Genomic DNA, 18,292 nt, shown 5'->3' with positions numbered 1-18,292 from the left:
TCGCCGCGGACCCACACGGACTTAGCTAGCATCTCCGTCCACACAGCCTGTGGGTCATACAACCCCAGGCTCCTGGCCCGCATTGCGTGTGTCATCTACGTGGGCGTGCCGGCGAGATACAGGGCCGCCGGCTCTCGCGCGCACGTGAACTCCCGGCTGTACCGCGGCATTACAGCTAGCACTGACGTGTTGGCGATCGTCGCGGGCTAGTCCAGCACGTTGCCTTGATAACCAAGCGACTGGAACAGGTCCGGGAATTTGTGATCGGTAGGGGGCACCTTAGTAGGCACGATAAGTCCCCCGCAAGGCGGAAGCCACCTAGGCGGCTCGTTATCCGTAGACCCGATAGCGGATAGCATGATATTTGTTTGTTTACAACGCAACCCTTCCGGTCGATCGGTATGCACCCAGAGGCGAAGACGGCTCTCTCGCGGGCGCACTACCTAGACATTTCGTTGACAACTGCCACCTACAGGCAAGTCAATTGGGCGGCTAGCCCGCCCGGCTGTCCCGATAGAGCTGCGCTGGACCGCTCGCCTATCAGTGTCATTCGGTGGTTAAGTAAATCTATTAGATGCGTGTTTTAATGTCCTGTCTACTGCGACTCGTAGTAGTAGTTCATCACTATGGAGCCCAAAATGGCAAGGCAGATCACAATCGGGCCCAGAGGCGAGTCGAGGTGCTTGCCCGAGCGGTCACGGATGACGTTGGCGCGGTGCATGTAGATGCCGTAGCCCCAGACGCCCGAGAAGATAGTGATGAAGAAGTAGATGTAGGCCAGGCGACGCGCGGTGTGGTTGTACTTGCCCGCGGCGTTGTAAAGGCCGATGGTCATGGCCGAGCAGAGCACGGTCAGACGAAGCCACTTGGAGAACGTGCGCTCGTTGGCGAGCCAGACCTTGGGCTCGACCATGCCCGAGCCGCTCTGCTTGATGAACCACTTGGGCCGCTCGACGCCGGGCGGGAGCTCCTGCTGGCCAAAGGCGCCCTTGCGGCGCTGAGCAGGTTCTTGTTCTGGCGACGGAACCACGACCGCGCGGCGGACGCACGGCTCTTGCGGTGGGTGGACGACGAGCGGCTGCGGCGGCGGCCGTCCGCGCCGGTGGTCGCCTCGTCCTCGTCCTCGTCCGACGAGGACGACTCGTCGTCGTCGTCGTCCTCGACGCCGTCGGCGATCTCCATCGACTGCAAGACGACCGACTCGCGGCGCCCGTGCCGGGTGGAGGAGGACTCGCCGGTGAGCGCGGCGGCGGCGGCGGCAGCGGCCGGGCTGTCCTGGCCAACGGAGCCGACGAGCTGGATGTCGAGGTCGAGCGGCTGGTCGCCGTACTTCTTGCGCTTCATCTCGGCCAGGTACGCCTGCTCGGGGTCGCGGCGGATGTCGTGCTCGAGCTCGGACAGCCAGTACGGCAGCACGTTGATGTACTCCTCGTCGTCAAAGAGCGTGGCGACGCCGTGGCCGAACTTGGAGAAGCGCGGGGCCTCCTTGACCAGGTGCGACGACATGATGTCCTTGACCCACGACGGGCGGATCTTCTCGCCCGGGCGGATGGCCAGCTTGATGTTCAGGACGGCGTAGGGGAAGCGCGAGATCTCGCCCTTGCGGATCGTCTTGAACGGGTGCTCGAGGCCAAAGTCGTCGATGTCGTGGCGGTGCCAGTCCTCGGGGTCGCGGCACGGGCGAGCCATGTCCAGCGAGTCCTCGCGGATGAGGTCGATGTCGTTGTCGATCGAGATGCGCACGCGGTTGTCGTCCGGGATCTGGAACGCGGTGCGCGAGTAGACGGCGCGCAGCATCGGCTGGAGGTTGCCGTTGCGGATGGTCGTCTGGATGTCGGCGACGTACGTCTTGAGCTTCTCGATGGCGGCCGGCGGCGCGTTGCGCTCGATCATCTTGCGGATGGTCTTCTCCATCGAGTACGTGCCGTTGATGAACGGCTTGACGTACTTGGCCTTGATCGGGATGCGCTGCTCCTTGGGCTGGTCGGGCTGCGCCGGGTCGACGAACTTGTGCTCGATGAAGATCTCGGGGTGCAGGCTGAGCTTGCCGTACCAGCGCAGGCGCAGCGACGACGCGGTCTCGCGCGACTCGAGCTTGTCGAGGTAGAGCTGGAAGTCGGGGTTGTCAAAGTACAGCGTCGTGATGGTCGGGTCCGGCGTGGACGGGTTGGCCAGCTTGCTGGTCTGCGGGTTGTAGATCAGCAGCGGCAGGTGGCGCAGGATGAACGTCTTGACCTCCATCAGGTTGTCGGGGTGGACCCAGACTGGCGTCAGCGCGCGCGGCGGCGGTACTCACACTTGAAGTCCGTGAACGTGGTCGCGCCGGCCTCGTCGGGCGCGGGCAGCTCGGCCGCGGGCGCGGCCGAGTGCGACCGGATGAACTCAAACAGCGACGAGATCTTGTACAGGATCGGCGAGTAGTTCTCCGAGTTGAACGGCAGCGCGGCGATGCGCACCTGCAGCAGCGGCTTGACCGAGTAGCGCGCGTACAGCCGGTCGTGCTTCTTGACGATCTTGAAGAAGCCTGTGTAGTTGATCCGCGTGAACTTCTCAAGCTCCTTGGCCTCGGACAGGATCGCGTCCAGCTCCGACTCGAACTTGACCAGGTCGATCGCCGGCGCGGCCGAGCCCTCGACGGCCTTGGACACGGCCTCAATCGAGGCCTCGGCCGCGTTGACCTTGTCCTTGAGGTCCCCGTACTTCTTGCTCTCGAACGCGTACACCTTCTCGAGCTCGGCGTCGAGCTTGGTCACGAAGTTGCTCTCGTCCGCCTCGGTCCAGAACTCCGAGTAGTACGCCGGGTCGGCGGCCGGGTCGCCGCCATTGCGCCGCAGCTTGCGCGGGGCGTCCTCCTTGAGGAGCCGCTTGAGCGCCTCGTAGTCGATGTACGACGACGCCCACGGCTGGTAAATCTCCTTGGCGAGACGAACTCCAAACAGCATCTTGACGACGTCCGCTGGGTCTGCAATGTCCTGCCGGTCAGCGCTGCTCCCGCTCGGCGCAAATCGCCGCCGCCTGCCGCCGCGACTCACCTGCCCGTCTGCTGAGTGCTGAAACACAACCTCGGCTCGATTCTAAGCCTGCGGTCTACCAATGGTACCTGTCGCTCGTCCTGCGCTGCACTGACAGAGGCTGTTCAGAAGCCGGCGGAATATATATACAATGCCCGTTTTTCTGTCCGTGTCGAAACTGCGACGTACGTTCTTAGTTAAGAGCTTTTGGCGGCGCAGAGAACTAAGAGTGCTGGATCCGCGCACGTGCGTTAAAAACCCGCCAGAGAGCCCTTTCCCAGGCAACCAAACACAAGTAGTGTGCGGCTCAGCAGGAAAAAATCGCAGCACGGGTTACGCAGCCCGCACGTTTTCCGGTCATGGCCCTGCGGCGCCCCGAGACCGGGCCCGCGAGGCCGCCTGGGTCTGTGGTTGGTGGAGCGTCCACGGGCGCGGCTGGGCGGCGCCGGCCGATGTAGATGCCGCGGCAAAACCTTCGCCGGCGCAGATCGCCGCGGCGGGCGCGCAGGGCCTACGAGATTGGCGCAGGCGATCTGGCCGGAGTTTGCCGAGCGACCAGGACAGCCGGGCGGAGCAGCCGATGCCCCTGTGCCAGCCGCAGGGCGGCGTGACGCCCGGCGCGGTCCGGACGCGGGTCGGACGAGGCCGGTCTGGGGCCGCCGAACGGTGCCGGCCGGGCGGCACGTCGCACGAGCGCCGCGCTGGCGCGGCGGGCGGCGCCGGCGCGCTGGGTCGTTACCCGGAAGTCACCGGCAACGCTGCCGCAGTCACAGGTAACGCTACCCGGCCGGTGACCCGCGCTTGTCGCGCCGCCCCGCCGTCCCAGGCCCTCACCATGTCGCTCCAGGACGCGCTCACGCTGATCGAGAGCCGGCCGGACGTGCTGCTCGAGGCGCCCAACACCGCCCGGCGCGCGTCCGTGGCGGTCGTGATCCGGTACGCCGGCGCCGGCCTCGCGGGGCCGGTCCCCGCCTCGGCGGCCGAGCTTTTCGCCCGGCACGCGGACAGCCTTGCCGAGGGCCGCGCGGAGATGCTCTTCATCAAGCGCGCCACGCGCGCCACCGACCGCTGGTCGGGGCACGTCGCGCTGCCGTAAGTGCCGCGCCGCCGCCGCTGACGCCAGGGGCGGTCGCCGCGACCCAGACGACGCGGACGACGTTGCCGCCGCCGTCCGCGAGACCGCCGAGGAGGTCGGGCTCGACCTCCGCCGCGACGCCGTCTACGTGGGCCCGCTCGACCAGCGGTTTGTGACGACCAACTGGGGCCGCGACGTGCTCATGGTGCTCTGTGCCTACGGTACGTGGGGCCCGCGCCGCGCTGACGCCAGTCTTTGTCTTGGCCCGCGACGATCTGCCCCTCACCGTGCAGCCGTCGGAGGTCGCGGCCGCGTTCTGGGTGCCGCTCGCCGCGCTGACCGCGCCGGCCGCCCAGACCGCCGAGACCGTGCCGGTCGGCAACCGCATCGGCCAGGCGCTGCCGCGGCCGCTGCGCGCCGCGCTGCACGCGTCGCTCGGCGACATGCTCTTCGACGGCGTGCGCATCGACGCGCCGAGTGACGTGGTGCCTGCTGCGGCTGCTGCCGAGCTCGCTAAGCGCCCGCTGATCGTCTGGGGTCTGACCCACAACGTGCTAACCGATCTCTTTGATCTGCTGGACACGCGCTCGGCCATCGCGCGCTTCCGCTTCCCGACCTTCCGGGCCTGGGACCTGCGCGCCGTGCTGTACGTGGTCAGTTTCGCGCACGTGCGCCGCCTGAAGAACGACCGCCCGGTCGTTGCCGCCGGCAAAGGGTAAGCCGCCGCCGGGCCTGCTGACGCAGCAACGACATGAACTGGGTGGGCCGCTCGGTCGACAACTACTACGGCGTGTGCCGCACCGCGGTGGTGGTCACGTTCGCGCTGCGCGCCGCGGCCGTGTCGTATGCGGTCGTGCGGGCTGTGCGCTGCCTGCGCCGGTGACCTGTGTGTAGCCAATGCACCGCGCCGCACGCCGTGCGGCGCCGCACGTTCCGGCACCGTGGCTCAGCTACCCGGCGTCCCTGTTACCGGCGTCCCTGTTACCGGACAGATGTTACCCGGCGTGGGCCGCACCGTAGTTACCCGGGCTGTTCAGTTACCCGGCGCCAGTCACGCTCCCCATCCCCGCACCCGCCGCCCGTCGTCGCCATGTTTCCTTCAACCCACGGCCACGGTGGCCCTGCCGGCCCCAGCGCCCCTGCCGGCGCGGCCGGCGGGTCGGCCGCGGGTCCGTCCGTCCGCGCGTCCGCGCTGGGCTGGCTCAGGGCGTACGAATCCGTGCTGATCAAGAACGCCGACCAGATCTCGTCGATCGAGTCCACGCTCCAGAGCCTGACGTTTGTCCTGCCAGGTGCGTCCATGCACGTCCGCGCTGACCCAGGCCGCTTCAAGGAGACCGAGCTGACCACGGAGGCGCGTAAGTGCGGCCGCCGGGCCCGCTGACCCAGTCTACTCGGTCCTGCACATCCTGGGCATCTACCACGACTCGATCATCGCGCGCGCGGTCGAGCGCAAGGACCCCACGGCCCGGCCGTCGGCCCACACGCGCTACACGCGGTTCTGGGCCCGCACCAGCAAGACGTACAGCGCGGCGTCGACCGCGCTGACGGTGCTGCGGTACACGGAGATCCTGTGCGAAATGGTCGCCCGCCGGCGGGACCGGTCGGCCGGCGTGCGGTCGGCCGGCGCGTCCGCGCGGTGGCGGCTGGTGCTGCTGCTGGAGCTCGTCAAGGCGTCGCTGCGGCTGACGCTGCTGCGGACGACCGGGTACCGCATGCTGCTGCACTCGCCGCTGGCGCAGCGCGACGTGGACCCGGCGGCGCTCGAGGCCGAGAGCGCCAAGGCGCCGGCGTGGCGCATGCCGCGGACCGGGCGCGCGCTGCCGCAGATCGACAGCGAGACGTTCCGGACAAGCGAGGCGTACCTGCTGAGCCGCACGCTCGTCCCCGACGACGCGTCGCCCGCAGACCGGCTCGTGCGGCCGCTGAGCGTCGCCGGCGTGACGTACGAGGTCGCGTACATCCTGCGGCCGCTGGTGTACGCGGTGCTGATGTTTGCGCGCGCGAGCGTGCGGCCGACGTCGGCCATGACGGCCGCCGAGGTGGCCCGGCTGGGCGTCGTCCAGCGCGCGCTGCGCCACCCCACCGTGCTCAACTGGCTGCCGTGGGCGGCCGGGCTGGCCATCGAGACCGTGGCCAACCGCGGGCTCGCGCGCAGCCTGGCGCCGGGCGCGCGGTTCCCGCTGCAGGGCCTGACCGCGGTCGAGCGGGCCGAGCTGGGCGACCGGGCCGCCGACGTGCGCTGGTGGGCGCTGCGCGGGCCGTTCTACGACGCCATCACCAAGTACGTGGCCTCCGGGCGCGCTGACCGCAGGCCCGTCCTCGACAGAATCGTCGCCGCGACCGAGACCGTGCCGCTGGTCAGCCTGGCCAGCTCGATCGTGGCCGACTACGAGTACCTGCTGGAGCACTACCACTTTGCGTGTACGTCGTGGCCGGAGCATGCTGACCGCAGCGTCCACGGCCTAGGCTGGGAACAGGAAATCGATTTTAGGTACCATGAATGCAGTCCAGTGAGCACACGCCCGCCGCAGCCGGCTACAGCTTGAGGCCGACGCTGCCCTTGGGCGCGCGGCGGTCGACCTTGAGCTTGCCGTCGACGTCGCGCTTCTCGCCGCGCTTGCCGATGACGGTGACGTTGGCCTTCTTGAGGGTCTCGAGGACGTCCGCGCGGCTGCCGGCCTTCTGGGCACGGGCCTTGCGCTGCTCGGTCCGGGCCGCGTCGGCCTTGGCCTTCTTGGCCTTCTCGCGCCGGCGCCGGCGCTTCTTCTCCTCGCGGGTCATCTCGCTGCGGGCGACCGGCAGGCCGTTGGCCGCGATGACCTCGTCCGTCGCGCCGGCCTCCTTCTTCTCGGCGCGGGACATGGCCGTGTTGTAGACCTCGTGCGGCGCGAGCATGGCCTCGGTCGACAGCGCCGCCGGCTGCGCGTCCTCCATCGCGATCGCGGGCGCGTTGGCCACGATCGTGACCGCGGGCTTGGCCGGCTTGGGCGTGAAGTGCCACGACGACAGCGCGTCCAGGTGGAACGACACGTCCTTGAACAGGCCCTCGATCTCGCCATGCGCCGCGGCCAGCTTCTCGTCCTGCGGCTCGACGTGCGCCTCGCCGGCCTGCTGGCGCTGGTGGTCGTCCTCGTACAGCTCGGCGAGCGACTTGGCCGACTTGCTCTGGTCGACGTCCACGAGCTTGCTCTTGCGGAACTGCGGCAGGTTGTCCGGCAGCCGCCGGGGCAGGTCGTCGAAGTCGTACGTCTTGATGCGCTTGCGGATCGTGTCCTCGAGCGAGTCCGTGACCTCCTTGGTGATCACCGGCACCGGCTTGGACGCGCGGTCGAACTCCATGTCCTCCTCCAGCAGCGAGTTCACCGGCCGGTCCTTGCTCTTGGCCTCGCCCATCAGCGTCCAGTCCTTCTTGGCCACGTTCTGCTCCTCGTACTTGGCGATCTGCGCGCGCAGCTTGGCCTGCATGCGCTCGAACGACGACAGGCTGGTCCGGTTGCCGTCCTCGTCGAACTCGGCCTCGGACTCGGCCTCGGCCTCGTCGAAGAGGTCCTTGCGCATCTCGTCCATGGCCGCGGAGAGCTGGCTGTCGTCGACGTCGTTGCCGAGCCCGCCGTAGCCGTCGCCCTGCCGCCGGGCCTTGAACGGCCGCCCGGGCTTGCGGCCGCGCTGCTTGCGCGGCGGCGCGAAGAAGTCGTTGTACTTGATCTCGTTCGCGTTCGCCCCGGACCCGGACCCGCCAAAGTCGTGGTTCTCGAGATCGTCCTCGTCGTAGTCCTCGGACTCGTCCGCGGCGTCCATGGCCTCGTAGTCGTGCTCGTCCTCGACGTAGTCGTCGCGCGGGGCCTTGCGCTCGCTCAGCGAGGGCATGTCGGGGTCGGCAAAGTAGTCGATCTCGTCGTCGTCGTCGTCGTCGTCGTCGTCGCCGAGCTCGGCGGCCTCGGTCAGCTTGTTGAACTCGTCGATGTCGAAGAAGCGGTCGTTGAGCCCGTGGACGTCCTTGACGAACGCGGCCGCGTCCTCGTCCTCGTCGCCGCCGTCGTCGCCGCGCTCCGTCTGCTCGTCGCCGCCGGCCTCGCTGTCGTCCGCGCTGTCGTCCGCGCTGTCGTCCTCCGCGTCCTCGTCGGCCAGCGCGCTCGTGTCCATCTCCGCGTCCGACGAGAACCCGTCCGGCGCCGTGATAAACGTCTCGTCGCCGGCGTACTCGATTCCGTCCTCCGGCTCGCTCGATCCAAAGCTGCCGGTCTCGTCGGCGTCGTCGCCGGTCTCGTCGGTCTCGTCGCCGCTCTCGCCGGCCTCGTCGCCGCTCGCCTCGGCGTCCTCGCCGCTCCCCGACAGCTCTTCCTCGGCCGCAGCGGCCTTGGCCACCACGGCCGCGTACTCCTTGTCCAGCACCTGGTCGACCACAGAGTCGATCACCAGCCGAGCCTCCTCCCAGATCTGCAGCGAGTCGAGCCCGTCCAGGTAGATGCCGTCCTGGAACACCTGCGAGAACTCGGTCGCGATTGGATCAATGAAGTACTTGACCGACCGCCTGGCCGATTCGCAGATGTCCTGCGGCGGGCGGCCCAGGAAAGCCTCCGGCCGCTCGGCCAGGGCGGTGCGTAGCGTGGCGCTGCCCGGGACCGGGTCGGTCGCCTTTTTCGCTCTCGCCATGGTGTGGATGATCTGTGGCTGGGCGAAGATCGGCTTGTGTGGGCGTTTTCGCTCGCGGGTTTCTGTTAAAATTTTTTTTCGTGAAGTTGGGTTAGGGCTGCAAAGTCCCAACGCGGTCTACACAACGCGTGGCCGCGTCAACAAAGAACCTCGCCCGCGCGGCCTCGCCCGGCTAGGCGCGGCGGCCGCGGCGGGCCGCGCGGACGGCCTCGAAGCTGTCCGGGCCGGCGCTGGCCTTGACGTCCTGCTTGTACGAGCGCGGGCTGTCCGGGGGCTTGCCGCCGTCCTGCCAGATGCCGGCCCGGGCCCGGCGGGCGTTGGCCTCGACGGCGCGGTAGAGCTCCTCGGAGCTGCCGAAAGCGGCGCCCATCTTGCTCTCGTAGACCACGGCCCAGCCGGCGCGGATCATCTCGAGCGAGACGTCCTTGCGGCCGGTCCAGGTCCAGATGTACGCGCAGGCGACCGCGCGGCGGTACTGGTCGAGCGAGTAGAGCTCGAGCGTGACGTACCGGCCGTTGACGTAGTTGTTGAGCCAGGCGCGGGCCTCGGCGCTGTACTTCTGGGCCGGGTAGCCGAAGTGGGCGGCCTCGGGCGCGTCCGCGCCGCAGAGGCGCACCGAGATGGTCTCGGGCGTGAGCCGGCGCGGCTTGTTGGCGCGCAGCGCGGCGATCTGCACGGCCTTCTGGCGCTCGGGGTCGGCGCGGTGCGGCAGCAGCAGCCGCCAGAGCCACGGCCGCCGCCGGTGGCCGGCGAGGAGCGACCAGTCGGTGGCGCCGCCCTTGCGCAGGATCCGCTCGGTCGCCAGCAGCGTCTGCTCGCGGCTGGTCTCGAAGGGGACCTTGCGGAGCCACTCCCAGCCGGCCAGCGCGCCGCCGGGCGTGTGGAAGAACCGGAAGTTGTCGCCGTCGCCGACGTGGACGACCTTGCCGCGCAGCCGGGTCCGGCCATTGAAGAGGCTGGCGGGGATGTCTGTGGCCGTGGGGTACCGCTTGAGGTACCGCGAGTACAGCACGGACGCGGTCATGACGACGCCGGTCAGCGCGGCAGCCTCGACGAGGGTCTGGAACGACAGGAGCCGGCCGCCATCGTCGGCGGTCGGGTTGGTGGCCTGGAACTCCTGGTAGAGCGTGCGCTCGTCGGGCTTTTTGCTGGCCCCGAATGGCCACATGTCTGGCTGTGGAGGACGGCCATGCGGTGGAGCAGAGGGTGCGGGCGGCGGCGGGTTGGGGGCGAGGGCCGGCGGTTCGCGGTCGGCTAGGAAATTGGGTGGGATTGCGAGCCGGAGGGCGCGTGAGGCGCGTGAGGCGCGGCGCAAGCCACACGGGAGTCAAGCGCGGGCGGGTGCGGCGCGCGCACGGACGAGCCGCACGCGTGAGCCGCACGACGCGTGAGCCGCACGCGTGAGTCGCACGCCGCGTGAGCCGCACGAGCCGCACGGACGAGCCGCACGAGCCGCACGAGCCGCACGAGCCGCACGCCTGAGCCCCCCCGCTACGTGAGCCGCATGAGCCGCACGAGCCGCACGAGCCGCACGCCGCCGCGCACCGCCCACCGCCCGCCGCCCCAGCCCACCGCCACCGCCCGCGCCTCTTCGTTATTATCACTTTATTATGATTAGACCCAACACCTAGCAAGCATACACTAAAACAAGCCCGTCGCCAGGCCCATCTATATATACACAACTGCAAGAATTCAAAGCAAACCCAATTGACGATATTTACAACCGCTTAGCATCCATGCAAAAAACCGCAGATCCAAGAGACTGCACGAGCCCGCGTGGGCATGCATGCCGAGAATAAACAAGAATAATATGGTGGCACATTAAATGGCATAGATCCGAGAGTCTTTTGATTGAAACGCAATGACGTATTCACAGTATAACAAAATGAACGGGATATGACTGACAGTGTTTATGTTTGCGACGGATCGTAGTCGAAGTTAAGGACCTGGAGTCAGCGTTGCCGCACGCGCACTTACCTCGATGAACGTGTTGTTTCCTCGCTGGACGGCGGCCACGCAGCGGCGGTCGTCGAACCGCACCTGCCAGACGCGGTTGAGGTCCGAGAGAATGTCCTTGACGACCTTGCCGGTCTTGATGTTCCACAGCTTGAGCGCGCGGTCGCTGCCAGAGATGACCTTGTACTCGTCGTGCTGGAAGCAGGTGATGGCGCCGGTGTGGCCCTCGAGCTTGTGCATGAACATGCCGGTCTCGGGGTTCCAGACGCGCAGGGTGGAGTCGGCCGCGGCCGAGACGAGCGACGTGCGGTTGAGGTCGAGCAGCCCGACCAGCGACGTGTGCCCCTCGAGCGTGTACAGGCAGGTGCCGGTCTCGAGGCTCCAGACCTTGACGAGCCAGTCCATGCTGCCGGACACGCAGCGCTTGCGCTTGGGGTCGATCACGACGCTGTAGACCTTGGCGCCGTGGCCGCCCAGCCGCCAGACGCACTCGCCCGTGGAGATCTTCCAGACGCGGACGAAGGTGTCGTACGAGCCGGACACGAGCGTGTCGCCGTGGCCCGAGATGGCGCGCACCGAGTGCTGGTGGCCGACCAGGCTCTTCATGAAGAACGGGCCGTCGTCGTCCGTGGCCTGCGTGGGCAGGTACGGCGCGTCGTCGGCCGTCGGCAGCCGCCACACGCGCAGCGACGAGTCCCGCGACCCGGTCACGATGATCGGGAACTTGGGCTCCATGATGGCCTTGCCGTCGGACGTGGTCCCGGTGCGCACGGGCATCAGGATCTGCAGGCACCGCACCGTGGACGTGTGCCCGTAGAAGATGTGCGTGCAGCGGCCCTCCTCGAGGTCCCACACGCGCACGGTGCGGTCGGTCGAGCCCGACACGAGCGTGTTGCCGACGTACTGCAGCGCCCACACGCCGCCGGCGTGGCCCTTGAGCCGCGTCAGCGTCTTGCCGGTCTCGGTGTCGTAGACGTTGATGCACATGTCGTCCGAGCCGGTGATGATCTTCTTGCTGTCGAACTGCAGACACGTCACGACGTTGTGGCCGTGCCCGGCAAACGAGAGGTGCTTCGGCTGCGAGTTGGGCGACATCCAGTTGCGGTTGATGACGTAGTGCCGCCGGTAGATGGACTTGTACAGGTTCTTGCTGACGGTCTTGACCGCGGTCTCGGCCGCGGCCGACGCCGCGCGCGCCACGGCCGTCTCGGGGCTGCTCACGCGGCTGCCCGCCGAGCTCTCGGCGTGCGGCGTGCGGCTGCCGCTGGCCTCGGCCGACTCGCGCCGCCGCACCGCGGCCCGCCGCTTCTGGCGCCGCGACCGCCGGCTCGTCGCCGGCTCCTCCGGGTTGTCGCTCTGCGGCAGCGGCGAGTCCGACAGCGACGTGTCCACGGCCTCGGTCGCGCTCTCGTCTGAGCGCGCGGCCGCGTCCGGCGCCGGGCTGTCGCGCGCCGGCGACGCCTCGGACGCCGCCGGCGAGCCCGCCGGCGACGACGGCGGCGCCGCCGTCTCCTCTGCCGTCGACCAGCCCTCGAGCGACCAGCCCTCGGAGACGGCCCGGCTGACCTCGTCCTGCTCGAGCTCGAAGCCGTCGCGCTGCAGCAGCTTCTTCCACGTGAACTCGGAGCTGTCGATGATGTCGCGCCACGCGCGCGAGACCTGCGTGGCCGCGCACAGGCTGTGGATGTCCAGGTAGCTGATGATGTGCATCGAGAGCTCGAGCGGCAGCGCCGTCAGGAAGTCGCAGCGCAGCGCGGGCATGACGATCTCGGCCACCATCGACAGCGTCTTCTTGTTGCACCGCCGCAGGATCTGGTAGACGATGTAGTTCTGCACGCTTGCCGGCAAGCTGTCGAACGTCTCCATGATCGCCGGGATCTCCATCAGCAGCGCCTGGTTGGCCGTGAGCACCGTCGTGTCGGCGTCGGCCTGGCCGCCGTGGAGCATCAGCGAGCGCACCAGGTCGAGGTTCTCGTTCGTGGCCGCCGGCGCGTCGTCCATGGCCGCGTCGCCGTCAAAGTACGACGTCGCGTGGCGCAGCGCGCCCGTCACCGGCGACAGCGACGGCGACGGCAGCGACAGCGGGTTCTGCGGGAGCTGCAGCGGCGGCGGCGCGATCGCCGCGCACCGCGACGACGAGCCCTCGCCGCGCCGGCGCCCGGGCGACTTGTCGTGCGAGAACCGCCGCTCGAGCCCGATCGGGTTGTTCTCGACGTCGGGCGTCAGCTGCGCCGGCGCCGCCGCCAGCGCCGGCGACGAGCCCGCGCTCCCGCGCGCGCCCTCGAGCCGGTCCTTCTCGGTCGCGCGCCGCTTGTTGCTCTTGTTCAGCAGCACGCTGTTGGCCATGTCCAGGTTGGTGATGTTGGCCATCTTGGCCGGCTTGGCCTCGTCGTCCGGCGACGCCGCGCGCTTGCGCGACGCGGGCGTGCACTCGTCGCGCGCCGCCGGCCGCGCCGTCGCCTGCAGCGCGCGCATCGTCAGCGCCAGCGACTGCAGCGACTCCTCCGGCTCGTCCGCCTCGCGGAACTCGGTCACCTGGCCGTCGATTTCGACGTTGAACCGGCGCAGCGTCGACGGCGTCGGAGCGTCCGCCAGCGGGTACTGGCTCATGTCCTCGCGCTCGGCGTGCACCTGCGCGTACCGCGGCGGCCGGATGACCACCGGCGGGAACGTCGTCGTCGTCGTCGTTGTTGTCGTCACCACCGTCGTCTTGGTCGTCGGCGCCAGCGTGAACCGGGCCACGGTGGGGACCGGTCCGTCACGCCGGCTGTCGTCGGCGCGCGCGCGCGGCGAGCGCGCGCGCGCGGGGGGGGCCGCGTCGGCCTCGTGCATCGCACACGGACGCGTGTTCAGCTAGCAGCGGGCGTCGGGGCCTGTCTGCAGGCCAGCGTTTGCTAATGCCGGCGCTGCCGCGTCGGCTGTTGCTCCGGTCGACGGAGCTTTGGTTTGGCGGACGTGCGGCTGCAGCGGTCTGGCGGCTGCTCTGGCTGAAACGGCGGCTCGAGCGGAGCCGGCGGTTGAAAATCTTTTGCGAGGGCGTCCGAGACTGTGGACAAAACACTACCGGGCAACGTCGTCTAGAAAAATAAATCGTCCAGGCCGCGGCAGAAGACTTTGTGGTCTGACAAGAGTCCGCTGCTGATTGTTAGGCCGTCTGCGCTTGTTCAGTGAACAAACCCAGGTGAATAATGATCGACTGGAGAATGCTGCTGTCCGAAAACCAGAAATGGCGGGCGCAGGGCTTGCGTAAAACGACGGGTGGCTTCGTTGTGTCAGGACTACTTGTTAGCCACAATGGCGGTGCATTTCGTGGCGCGGAGGTGGCGCGGCGGGTAAAATGCCCGGGATAAGGCGCCTCGGGCGGGATTTCTGGCGCAGGTGCAGCGCGGCGGCGCGAATATGCGGGCGCGGGCCGGGGGCTGTGGCGCGGCCTGGGGCACTGTGGCGCGGCCGCGTCTATAGTGTGGCGCGCGCACAAGCCGGCGGCACAAGTCGTCTGGCCATGTGGGCAACAAGCCACCACCGCCACCGCCGCGAACCACAACGCGCGGCGCCGCATGCCTTGTGCGACACAAGCCTGACTCAGCTGGACACAGAGCCGCACAAGCGCCGCGCCACCACCGCCACAGACGCGGCGGTGCAGCCCTAGCCCCGTCATTTTTTCGGCTCTCGCCCGGCCGAGCTCCTCAACAACATGTCCAGACAAGAGTCCGTCAAGCTGTACCGCGCGCTGACGCGCGAGCTCGGCGAGTGGATCGCCCGCGCCGAGCGCGAGCCGGTCGTGTCGGCGCTGATGTCGGCCAAGTCCATGGACTCGACGCCGCCGGCGCCGCCGAAGAAGAGCACCGAGACCGACCTGGCGGTCGTGCGCAGCTCGCTCACCGCCTTCCTGCGCGACGAGTTCCGCCGGCCCGACACCGAGCGCGCGCGCGACGCGGCCGAGGTGCTGGCGTACCTCAAGAGCCAGCGCACGTACAAGGTACGCGTGCCGCCGAGCGAGCTAACAACGAGTACCTGCTGGACAAATACAACCCGACGGCCACACTGGAGGACCACGAGCGCGTGCGGCTGACGGCCCGGCGCGTCGGCCTCGACCTGCCCAAGGACATCGAGCGCCGGCTGAAGGAGGACGAGTAATGGCAACGAGTGTATTAGAGAACGACAGTAGCCGCATGCCCAGACCGGAAATGATATTATATACAAAAACTACCCCCTTGGAGGAACCAACAAACGCCCCGATCCATATAAAAGAATGTAAGAAACGAAGGTCGGGCGCGGGACAAGGCGCCCGCGGCCCATGCGATCAGGCGGGCCGGCCTCAGACCGGCTCGCGGTTCCAGAACTTGGCGATCAGCCCGGCGGCGCGGCGGGGCTTGCGCGGCGTGGGCGCGAAGTTGCTCGTGAAGGACGACATCGAGAGCGAGTGCCGGATGTGGACAGGCATGTCGTGGCCGTCCGTGGGCGTCTTGATCTCGTCCTCGGGCGACGACAGCAGCGACGGGATCGACGCCGACAGCGGCTGCGACATGAGCGGCGGCGCCTGCAGCGGCGACGCGCGGTTGGGCGACGCACGGTTGGGCGCGCGGTAGAGCGGGCTGGCCGGCGGCGTGTAGTAGAAGTGCGCCTTGGGCGCGGCGTGCGGCGCGTGTGGCGCGTGTGGCGCGTGCATGTGGTGCGCCGCGTGCGGCGCCGGCTTTGCCGGCAGCGCCATCGGCGGCAGCGCCGGCCCCGACGTCGGCGGGTACGGCGACGCGTTCGTCGGGTAGTGCCGGTCCGGCCGGCGCCCGTCCTCCGCGCTCTGCCCGTGCAGCGGGTGCGTGTAGTACATCGAGCGGTAGTGGCGCAGCGGCGGGTACTGCGGCGCGTGTGGCGTCGCGTACACCAGGTCCGGCGAGTCCGTCGTCGGCGGCGTCAGCGTGCCCGCCGCGCTCGGCAGGCACGACATGCTCTCGGCGCGGTAGATGTGGCGCCGCGGCAGCGCGCGCGCGTCCGCGCGCTCGCGCAGCCGGATGAGCTCGGCCTCCCGCCGCAGCTCGGTCTTGATCGGCGCCAGGAACGGCGCAAAGTGCTCGACCAGGTCGTCCTCGGTGATGCGCAGGTCCCAGTCCAGCAGATACAGCAGCTGCTTTTCCATCAGATTGACCTCGGGCAGCGAGAAGAGGCCCTGCGTGTAGCGCGCCCAATGCTTGTTCTTCGGCGACGAGTCGTTCAGGTTCTTGGCCGCCAGGATCAGGCACGCCAGGAACACGCGGTGGCAGGTGCACGCCAGCCCCTTGGCCATTGGCGGCAGCCGCGCCCGTAGCCGCGACAGGTACACGAGCGACGACATCAGCGTCGACGTCTGCACGTTCGAGCGCGTCACCAGCATCGCAATGAACGAGCTCAGCGACGGCAGCGGCGTCTCGGCCTTGCCGGTCGGCGACGCCTCGGGCGACGGCAGCGGCGACGGCAGATCGCAGCGGATCACCGTCAGCGTCGTCGACGCCAGGTACGAGATCATCTGCGACGACACCGGCATCGTCACGAAAATCTCCAGCGCAGCTTTGTTCGACATCTTGGCGGACGTCCTCTGTGCTCTCTCGCTCTGCGGTCTGTCTGCGGTCGGCGGCCTTGCGCTGTTCCCGATGGTCGTGTGAATCTGCTACCTCGCGGCTCCTGTCTGCTCGGCGGTCTCGTCCACTCGATCCAGGGCACGCCGTGGATTATAAGTCTCTTGCGATCGAGAGATGGCTGTGCGGGCTGCGCGTCCGCTAGTTTCCTGCACGACCTTGGGGCCACCGTTTGGTACCAACCCAGCTTGGACGACCAGCTCTGCGCGCGGCCAGGAATAGCGACGCTGGTCGACACTCAGAATGCGGACAGGGCGTGCTGTGCAGCAAAGAAAGGAAGGTCGGTATCAAGGACGCGGCCGAGCCTGGAAGGGAACGCCCGCCGTCTGCGCGCGACGGGCTCTAATAAGTCGACTAAAGGAGGCCAGCGCGGACGCGGCGTGCGTTAGTATGCCCGTATAGGGTCTAGCACAAGCGAGTCTGCACCGCGGCCACAAGGACCTAGCGGCCCTTGGGCTGGCGTACGGCAGGCGAGGGGCAAAGAGTCCTCGTGCAGGTGCAGATAGCCCGCGTGCGCCAGTGGCCGGCCAGCGACCGGTAGTGCCGACAGCCCGGCGCCCGCCACCTCCGGACGGTGCTGGCCGTGAGCGAAAAAGGAGTGGACTAGTCGTCATGACGGCCTACCAGGTCGCATGGGGTATAACGAATAGGTACAGATGCGGCCACGACCGCTAGGGCCGCCGCGAACGGCTGAGGCGCCGTACAGCCACGGCGGCCGGGCGCGCGGCCGCCGGCTCGCTGAGGCGGGCAGTGGCACGCGCGGTCGCTGCCGGCCGGTGCCCGGCGGCTGGCCGAGAGGCCGGGTGCGGGCGCGGTGGTCGCCCGCAGGCCGGAAGCAGGAGGAGGCAGGGAGGGTGCGCGCTAGTGGCCGAGTGTAAGGAGACAAGTTGGCGAGGGCTGAGGAGGGTGCCGGCCACGCAGGGGGGCAGGAAACTGCAGGACGGCATACGGCGGACAGTCGGGGCGCTGGGCCCTAGACGCGGGGTACGTGCATCCACGCGTTGTAGTTCTACGGCGGACGGTACCTCGAACCTTAATGCGGACCACCGCACACGCGCCGGGGTGTACGACGGACCTCACGGCGGGGAGGCGCAGCGTCCGGCTGGCTACGGCACCGATCAGGGCCGGTCAGGCGGCAGCCTGGCAGGCGCCCCACGTCAGCCGGCGCTGGGTTGCGGGCGCTGGGCCAAACCGGGCTGTTTGGCTGGCGGTGGTCGGCCGCTGACGGAGGCGGCTCAGGGCGCACCCGATCGGTCTGGTGGACTAAGGCCACCGCATGTTTTATGCGCTAGTGTGCAGTAGTGTGTGCGTTAGCCCAGGACCTGCACTAGACGCGATCTGTAGTGAGACACGCATTTGGTGAGGCAGGGGGTGCAGATTGGCGCCCGCGAGTGCAGCCTGTCTGCGTGCAGCACCGTGCGCGCACGCAGAGCGCGTGCTGCCCGAGGAGGGCTGCCGGCGGGCGGCCCGGGGCCGCACCATCGGGCGGGCAAGCGAGATCGGCGGCCGGGGTGCGGGGACGCCGCCAGCCGCGCCGCAATGGCTGGCCGCGTGCCGCTCTCGTCCGGCGCCGCTAGCTCGCCAGCCGCCGTCCTCATGGGGCGCGCCCGTCGGCCGGAGCGTCGACAGGCCGCTAGACGCTCATGCACCGTGTAGTACAGACGACGCAGCGACTGCATACGAGCTGCATGAAGCTGCTCGGGGTGACCGCAATGAAACCCGATCAGGCTGGCGTACCATGTTGCGGGGCCCACGTCTGGGACCGAGCCGGACCGTCTCACGACCGCGCCCGGCTGCTAGCGCCCCAGCCGCCGTTGAGCGCATGCCGGCGCCAGTAACGGTCGCCGTAAGCGGACGTGCCCCGGCCGCGCCGGCAACCGGCCGGCCAGCCACGCTCAGCCGCCGCTCAGCCGCCGTCCAGCCGTCGCTCAGCCGCCGCTCAGCCGGCGGCGGCCGGTGTCACCCTCGCCTGATGGTAACTCCAC

General features: G+C 68.7%; 8 protein-coding genes across 8 annotated transcripts; 3 read left to right on the top strand and 5 right to left on the bottom strand.

The window, feature by feature from the left end:
- Nucleotides 1-595: 595 nt before the first annotated feature.
- Nucleotides 596-3,211, bottom strand: V1510DRAFT_394089 (VTC domain-containing protein; the record flags this gene model as incomplete). Its single annotated transcript, XM_066931838.1, is given in 4 exon segments — nucleotides 596-1,008; nucleotides 1,023-2,264; nucleotides 2,297-2,972; nucleotides 3,033-3,211. 3 exon segments carry the CDS (start codon nucleotides 2,940-2,942, stop codon nucleotides 596-598), a joined length of 2,301 nt encoding a protein of 766 aa, XP_066788993.1. The 5' UTR covers nucleotides 2,943-2,972; nucleotides 3,033-3,211.
- Nucleotides 3,212-3,801: 590 nt separating this feature from the next.
- On the top strand, nucleotides 3,802-5,039 carry V1510DRAFT_416497 (NUDIX hydrolase domain-like protein). The gene is made up of 4 exons (XM_066933777.1): nucleotides 3,802-4,103; nucleotides 4,135-4,307; nucleotides 4,339-4,801; nucleotides 4,831-5,039. The coding sequence occupies exons 1-4, from the start codon at nucleotides 3,847-3,849 to the stop codon at nucleotides 4,967-4,969; spliced, it is 1,032 nt and encodes a 343-aa protein (XP_066788992.1). The 5' UTR covers nucleotides 3,802-3,846; the 3' UTR covers nucleotides 4,970-5,039.
- Nucleotides 5,040-5,284: 245 nt separating this feature from the next.
- V1510DRAFT_434593 (peroxisome membrane protein) lies at nucleotides 5,285-6,518 on the top strand (the record flags this gene model as incomplete). Its single annotated transcript, XM_066935536.1, has 2 exons — nucleotides 5,285-5,444; nucleotides 5,476-6,518. Coding segments are annotated over 2 exons (1,203 nt in total), but the record flags the coding sequence as incomplete, so codon positions are not given.
- A 39-nt stretch (nucleotides 6,519-6,557) lies between these two features.
- V1510DRAFT_416493 (U3 small nucleolar ribonucleoprotein complex, subunit Mpp10) lies at nucleotides 6,558-8,977 on the bottom strand. The gene has a single exon (XM_066933776.1). The coding sequence runs from the start codon at nucleotides 8,740-8,742 to the stop codon at nucleotides 6,625-6,627; it is 2,118 nt and encodes a 705-aa protein (XP_066788990.1). The 5' UTR covers nucleotides 8,743-8,977; the 3' UTR covers nucleotides 6,558-6,624.
- A 39-nt stretch (nucleotides 8,978-9,016) lies between these two features.
- On the bottom strand, nucleotides 9,017-9,817 carry V1510DRAFT_349234 (uncharacterized protein; the record flags this gene model as incomplete). Its single annotated transcript, XM_066930845.1, has 2 exons — nucleotides 9,017-9,412; nucleotides 9,581-9,817. Coding segments are annotated over 2 exons (633 nt in total), but the record flags the coding sequence as incomplete, so codon positions are not given.
- A 515-nt stretch (nucleotides 9,818-10,332) lies between these two features.
- V1510DRAFT_394075 (WD40-repeat-containing domain protein) lies at nucleotides 10,333-13,530 on the bottom strand (the record flags this gene model as incomplete). The annotated part of the gene is made up of 3 exons (XM_066931837.1): nucleotides 10,333-10,688; nucleotides 10,720-11,856; nucleotides 12,091-13,530. 3 exons carry the CDS (start codon nucleotides 13,528-13,530, stop codon nucleotides 10,653-10,655), a joined length of 2,613 nt encoding a protein of 870 aa, XP_066788988.1. The 3' UTR covers nucleotides 10,333-10,652.
- An 801-nt stretch (nucleotides 13,531-14,331) lies between these two features.
- On the top strand, nucleotides 14,332-15,165 carry V1510DRAFT_416486 (uncharacterized protein). The gene is made up of 2 exons (XM_066933775.1): nucleotides 14,332-14,677; nucleotides 14,710-15,165. The coding sequence occupies exons 1-2, from the start codon at nucleotides 14,393-14,395 to the stop codon at nucleotides 14,833-14,835; spliced, it is 411 nt and encodes a 136-aa protein (XP_066788987.1). The 5' UTR covers nucleotides 14,332-14,392; the 3' UTR covers nucleotides 14,836-15,165.
- Nucleotides 15,017-16,252, bottom strand: V1510DRAFT_426029 (uncharacterized protein; the record flags this gene model as incomplete). Its single annotated transcript, XM_066935147.1, has 2 exons — nucleotides 15,017-15,293; nucleotides 15,642-16,252. 2 exons carry the CDS (start codon nucleotides 16,250-16,252, stop codon nucleotides 15,017-15,019), a joined length of 888 nt encoding a protein of 295 aa, XP_066788986.1.
- Between the last annotated feature and the right edge of the window lie 2,040 nt (nucleotides 16,253-18,292).

Source organism: Dipodascopsis tothii, assembly GCF_038497935.1.
Source record: "Dipodascopsis tothii strain CBS 759.85 unplaced genomic scaffold V1510scaffold_14, whole genome shotgun sequence".
NCBI classification, from domain to species: Eukaryota; Fungi; Ascomycota; class Lipomycetes; order Lipomycetales; family Lipomycetaceae; genus Neoaidaea; species Neoaidaea tothii.
The sequence above is the reverse complement of the archived record's forward strand: the minus strand, read 5'-3'. Positions and strand labels throughout refer to the sequence as shown.